The sequence below is a fragment of the Belonocnema kinseyi genome, chromosome 3, assembly GCF_010883055.1.
Source record: "Belonocnema kinseyi isolate 2016_QV_RU_SX_M_011 chromosome 3, B_treatae_v1, whole genome shotgun sequence".
NCBI lineage: Eukaryota > Metazoa > Arthropoda > Insecta > Hymenoptera > Cynipidae > Belonocnema > Belonocnema kinseyi.
This window is the reverse complement of record NC_046659.1, coordinates 79,387,324-79,394,221: the sequence shown is the minus strand read 5'-3', so window position 1 is coordinate 79,394,221 and position 6,898 is coordinate 79,387,324. Positions and strand designations below refer to the sequence as shown.

Sequence of the window (6,898 nt, the reverse complement as noted above, 5' to 3'; positions counted from 1 at the left end):
ATTCAAACAACGTTATGGTATTATTAACAAAATTCAAATTACAGCGCTGTCATGCACCAATGCAGCTTACGCCGGCGCCCACTAGTCAATACGTGCCCAAGTCGTCAAACCGTCATTTGGATTTTCTCTGCCCTTAAGGGGGCCCCTTCAAGATTTAGCCCCAGGCCCCGAAAAAGGTTAATCCGGCGCTGAATAGGGCAGAACATGTGGTTTCAACATGATGTACCTCGAATCGTGAGAGGCGATGTGACTCACGTTAATCAAGGACCCCGAATCGTGAGAGGCAAGGAAACTCACGTTAATCAAGCATCCCGAAGGAAACAGGAAACTGCTACGTCCACGTCGTTGTTCCTGGGTTACGCTAAAAGTAGTAGTTTGTTTTAAGAAAAATTTCGAGTATTGCAGAATCGTAAGTGTTCATTCTCAGTAACAGTGAAATGAAGAAAAATTGAATTTCGTCGATTACAGCGCCATCTATCGTGAAATGAGAAAAATGTTTTAGACAAATCATACGCATTATTATCCAAAGAATTCAAATATGCAATCAAAATAGGGGTTCCCGTTTAAGATTTCGAACTTGCCCCCACCCCCACCCCCAGGTGCGGTATGGGGGAACCGATTTTAACATCAGTGTATGTACTCCTTAGAGTGATTAAATTTTGATTCATAACATTTTTTCATAGAGTACCTATTTTCGAAATATTTGAGAAATTTGAAGTGGCTTGTTCGCCAAATCCTTCAAGTAGGCAAATAAATGTATGCCTATTTTTTATTTTCGAAAAGAAAAATATTTTTAGAACTCGCTCTGGCCATTTTTATGTCTTATGGAGTTTAACATGTTAAATGTTTTCAAATTTTATTTCTTTGATTTTGGACAGGAATTTATAAGTCCATTTATTTGATATTTGATATACTTGTTCACTTATCAATGAATACTGCTTTTATCGCATTTTTATATCCCAGAAATATTATGCAAAAGTTTTAGGCATATCAAGAATGGCATAAAATGGCAATATTTGAAGGCTCATTGTGACCCTCAGATATACTTGTGTAACTTGACTTTATGAAAAGACATTCTTTAGACTATTGAAAATAAATTTCTAAACAAAATGATTAAAAGTATAATTAACATTGAGTAAAGAGTAAGAAAAGCTTATGAAAAATGACGCATTTAAGTTGAACATCGGCTGAAGGGACTGCAGGTGGACGGCTGCAAAAAAGTTGACCCTCGGTCGGTCCGCTCATTGTATACCGTACACCTCTCGGTATTAAATCTGTAGCTGGTATAAGGACTTCTTTACTTAAAATTAGGAAACTCTGAAGCCTCAGAGCGAGTTCGAGAAATATTTTGCTTTGAAAATAAAAAATATGTATACATTTACTTGCCTACGAGAACGATTTGGCCAACAAGCCCGTTAAAATTTCTCAAATGTAATTTTTGGGGCAAAGTCTAATGTGCCGTCACACCACAGTCTGCCTAGTCCCTACGTGAATTGACTGAGCGGTATCAGGCAAAGTCCGAAGTAGCACTTTCACTTTGGACTCTGCCTAGTCAAAGCGCGAAGTGCCGGACAGGCTCAGGAAAAGTCCGGAGTAAAAATTAAACCTTTGGGGTTTACTTTTCCCGCTGCACAGTGGGCCGGCTTAAGAATTTACAATTCAAATTAGTTTACAGATCACAATTGCGAACGGATTTGAAACTTTTTTTTTTAGATATGATCAGCATTAAATTTTTAAGAAAATTTGTTGAGTATATTTATCAATTTTTGTTTCAATATAATTATTTATTCAACGCAAATTTTTTTTTAAATAAAAAAATAAACTCGATATGTATCATATTTAACGTAGATAGAATTAAAAAACATAAATAATTCATTTTTATATTTTTATTGTTCTATAGTGTAGATAGTTTCCGTATTAAAACCTTTTCAGAAAAATCCGATTATTTAAAGCGATTTCATAGATATGTATTCCATACGAGGCACCAGTCTATTGTTTGTAGTAATTAAGTTGTTAATATCATTGTCAAAACAAAAAATGTTGTAAAATTGATGTAGGTTCTTCTTTCAAAGTTCCGATTCCCAGCATTTATCGAAGTAAAGGCGATTTTTGTGCAATTCCAAATGTCATTCGTTCACTACTTGTTGCAATAAATAAAATTATTTGTTTACTTAACTTGTACATATAATCTTTTTCTTAACTAAATTACCCAACCACCACTGATATTTATTTTAATTTTATGTCTGACATTTTTCCATAAATTTGTTTATTTTTTAGTTCAGTCAATATATACATTTTTCGTCCTTATTTGTATATGTACTTTTGCTAAGTATTGTCTTGATAAAATTACAATATTGAATAATTTAAAATACACACGAAAAAGTCGGAGGCATATCAGGAATTATTTGCAGGTTTTTTTTCTTTAAAACATTTTATTTTCCATCTTTTATGATATGAAGCATCGTATAACAATATATCAGTTTAATTCGGCAATTATTTACACAACACTAACAAATTTTACACAAAAGTGCATAACATAAGTATTTATTTATAATATTGTTAATAATAGACGTAATCACTTTCCTTTACATTTTTGCATTTCAAAAATTAATAATAAATTGATTTATGATCATCTTTATTGTAACAAAATCAGTAAGAAAAAGCACGAAATAGGTGTTTTGTTAAAAAAATTTGTTATCCCGTATTACACGTATATTGAATCATTTTTCATCAAATAAATCTACAATGAACCATTATTGTTATTAATAATCTAATTATTACAAATAATAGACTGGTGCCTTGTATGGAATATATGTCTGTGAATTCGCTTTAAATAATCGGCTTTTCCTGAAAAGTCTTGAATTCGGAAACTATTTACACTATAGAACAATAAAAATATTAAAAATGAATTATTTATGTTTACTAAGTCTATCTACGTTAAATGTAATACATATCGAGTTAATTTTTTTTATTTTTTAGCAAAAACTAGCGTAGAATAAATAATTATAATGAAGCAAAAATTGATGAATATTTTCAATAAATTTTCTGAAAAATTTAATGCTGATCATTTCTAAAAAAAAAACTTTCAAATCCGTTCACATTTGCGATCTGTAAACTATCTTGAATTGTAAAGTCTTGAGCCAGCCCACTGTGCAGCGGGAAAAGTAAACCCGAAAGGTTTTATTTATACTCGGACTTTGCCTGAACGTGCACGGCACTTCGCGAGTTGACTAGACAAGAGTCTGAAGTGAAAGTGCTATTTCGCACTTGCCTGACAGGATTTTAACTTTGTTTTTTGTAAAGTCAACATATAAATAATTGATTTTTGAAGAATAATATAGTTGATTCTTGATTCAAATTAACAAAAATATAATACAAGTTTTGTAAGTTATTTCGTAAAAATCGACATCAGAGAAAAATTCATTGCGCCATTCTCCACAAAAGGTTGAAATATGCGGCAGACGATTGGATTACCTGAATTAAAAATAGAAAATTATTATTCAAATTAATGGAATATAATCTAGTATACTTACAGTACTAAAAGTGCTCATTGACAGTATAATTATTTTCCCGGCGGTAAGTTTGGCTGGATAATGTGATATCCTGATCACAGAAACCATATCGAGACTTATACTTCTTGGCAAAATGTACCATCTCATCATGTATGCAGATTCTGCAACTTTCGCGGCCTGTAACATATTTTTTAGTAGTACTTTTCGATGCATAATACTAATTGGCGTTGAAATTTTTGTGATATATTTAATCCTTAGTATTTATAGAAAAAAGGTTCATTTAAACACAAATTTGTAGTATACATCATTACATGGTTTTTTGAAAAACATTTTTCATTTTAAAACATATACCTGTGCTGTCAATAGTTCCCCAATGTAACAGTATATAAAAATATTAAAAATAAAAGATAGCATTATAAGGCTATACGACATTATTATAGTCATGTCCGATTGCTTCCATTCCTGTGATAAAAGTAAATTTTTTAGGTAAAAAGTAACCTATATAAGTTATTATTTAAAAATAAAAGTAGCAAACAACTTATTTTTATATCATAAAATTACACTATTCTACAAAAAATCCGTATTGGAAACAAATTTATTTCCTACCGTAATTATATAATAACCCAATAAGCACAAATTTAGTGTACAACCGAATACTTCAATCAGACAAATTTCACAAAACAAGTCTTCCAATCGAGAAACAAAGCTGAAAATGAATATCCTTATACATTTGGACTTTATTTACTTAGTTTTTAAAATAAACATTCATTTTCAGTGACATTTTTACTTCTTGAATTTATTCAGAAATTTATTTGTGACAGCATTTTATATTTAGAACAAATTTCTCACCTAAGGACTCTCAAGTGTCGATTAATAGCAACTTTTAATCGTTCATGCACAGATTTGTATTTTTGTATATCGTCACTGACAATATCATTCAAATGAAGCATAACAACGTCAAATTGCCCACAAGCATGTAAAACCAAAACCGCTGCAAAGCTAAATGCTGAAACAGTTGCGGAATTTTCCACAAATCCTGTAATAAGATGAGCAGCAAAAACAATTTCATAGATTGGACTATAGCCGTTCGTAAAAAAACTTCCAAACACTGGAGCTGGATACGGTTTAATTGTGACATTCTTTTCCGTTACAATAGTTTCAGCTATAAAAGGTGTCACAAGATAAAACCAGAAACCACCACTGTACATAAGAATCGCACTCACAATCGTCAAATAATTTCCAAATTTAGCATTTTTCGTCATGACTTCTAACTGCTCTTTATCATTTATCTGTTTCCAATCCTCTTGTATATGGTTTAAACATTTTTCTATTCCCTTACCGCGATACATTAAAAATGTGTATTTTGAAATACACATGAATACAAAACTCGTTGGTCCTGTAAGTTTCACTTTTTGTTGCAAATCTTTCAGAACTAAAGACCCATGAAGAACACTTGAAATAAAAACGAAACCCAAAAGGAAACAACATATAAAGTTAAGAATCAATTTAATAAGTTTTTGCACTGGCGAAAAGCACATTGGCCAAAGACCCACGAAAAGAGCTATTGCACGACAACCTCTTATTGAGTATTTTGAAAAACTTTCCTGGACCTGATTTGACATTGCCAACGTATTTTCTTCACAGAAAGTGCATATTAGTATTGGTCGTAGTCGCGTATCATACTAAAGACGATGAAGACTCACGTAGCGAAGTTATCCTCTGATGGGATATATGTGCGCTTGCGTATCTTATTTTTCCTGAGGATTGATTCACTTCTCTTGTATAATTGCAATTATGTAGTATGTAGTATGTAGTGAAGAAAAAAATAATAATCATGTCAACAGTATCCTAATTGTATTAACATGAAACACTGAGAAGTATGTCATTGTCTTTTATTTGATTACCTTTGATGATTTTAAATCTTCAATAACTTTATAATTGTTTTAAAGATACAACATTACTGTGAATAACTGTTTTTCTTACGGAATTTAATTCAGGAAAATTAGTTTTAATTTTTTAATTATTGCTGCATAGGAAAATATTGTCCTAATTATCTTGAGTTTATTCTTCTGTCTAAAATGAACTTGAGGAACATATTATATTCAAATAGAATTAGCCTTATTCACTAGTTTATAGGAAACTTCTAACTTTGAAATCTCCATTGATTTTATCGCAGTTGTCTTCAATACATAGGACATATATTTTTTCAAACAAATTCTTTTAAAAAGTGAACAGTTTCATTTCATTGACTTAACTACATAATAATTCTACACAAAAGGGTTCATACTGATATTACTAAATTTCAACAGTAGTAATTGTTTAATAAAGATATTTGAAAAGATAGTTCATACAGTTACGTCCAAAGAAACCTGCCCGCTGGGCGGCATATTTGAGTTTGAGCTAAGTTTGAGCGCACCTAGGGTGTCTGTCTCTTGGATCTCGCGCTTCGATCTCGATAATATATTTATTTCGCGTTTCAAGCTCGATAATGTAACATAATGTAATGCACTACACTGTAAAATCTAAACAAAAAATGCAAAAAATTCCGCCAAGTTAAAAGTTATCACTAGAATCAGAATAGAAATTGATTGGCATTGAACTCAATGAAATCAAACTTTGCCGAGTAATTCTAAACTATATCTATGTAAATTGTTTAATTTATCAATAAGTTTTACAAAATACAGAAACATTGGGAGTTAATTAAAAAGGAAAAAGCGTTAAACTTGGCAAGATTTTCTCTTTTGTAATTTTAATAATCTCGCTAAGTTTTAATCTTTCTCTATTTTAATACATTCACAAAGTTTCCGTATAATTGCGCAATTTACTTACTTAAGAATTTTAGTTATCTTTAAGTGACTCAGAAAAAATATTTGACTAATCATTCCGAGTTTCGGGACAACGAGACACTTTGTAATTATAATTAATTTTTACAGTAGACAGGTGAGGAAAAAGTTAGTAACAGCTGTATACAAAGTTTCTCTCCATAGTAAAGTTTTTGCTAACTGTGAACTTTTTATTCCATCAATCGATTTGAAAACTTTTAACTGCTCTGTGCGGAGTTATTTTTACAAAAAAAAAGAAAGTGTGAATCTAACGCTAATTTTAGCGTACTTTTTGTCTGCAACAAAACATAACCTTGGTAGTATGAGTAATATAATTACACAAGATATCGTTCTTTAGACTTGGGGTAGAAAAGGTCAACTGCTGTAAATTGCTTTTACAGTTTTGTGGTAAAAACAATAGACGTTAGTTTCGTACCCAATGTGCGAGCGAGATGGAAGCCTATCGTGAAATTAGCTGCTAAAAAATGTCCAGAGTTTTACTGTGTTTATTGTCAGAATAAAAACGTTGTATTTATAGAGGATAAATCAGATTGCTAAAATTTA

The 6,898-nt window shown here is 31.1% G+C and overlaps 1 protein-coding gene across 1 annotated transcript in view; it reads right to left on the bottom strand.

Annotated features, from left to right (window-relative positions):
• Positions 1-4,774, bottom strand: part of LOC117169896 (odorant receptor 13a-like) — a 12,026-nt gene extending 7,252 nt beyond the window's left edge. The window contains exons 1-5 of the mRNA XM_033356404.1: positions 4,362-4,774; positions 4,119-4,218; positions 3,864-3,974; positions 3,534-3,689; positions 3,430-3,474 (exon numbers count right to left, since the gene is read on the bottom strand). Coding sequence (XP_033212295.1) covers positions 3,430-3,474; positions 3,534-3,689; positions 3,864-3,974; positions 4,119-4,218; positions 4,362-4,774 — 825 coding nt within the window. The remainder of the gene's footprint in view (positions 1-3,429; positions 3,475-3,533; positions 3,690-3,863; positions 3,975-4,118; positions 4,219-4,361) is intronic.
• Positions 4,775-6,898: the final 2,124 nt, after the last annotated feature.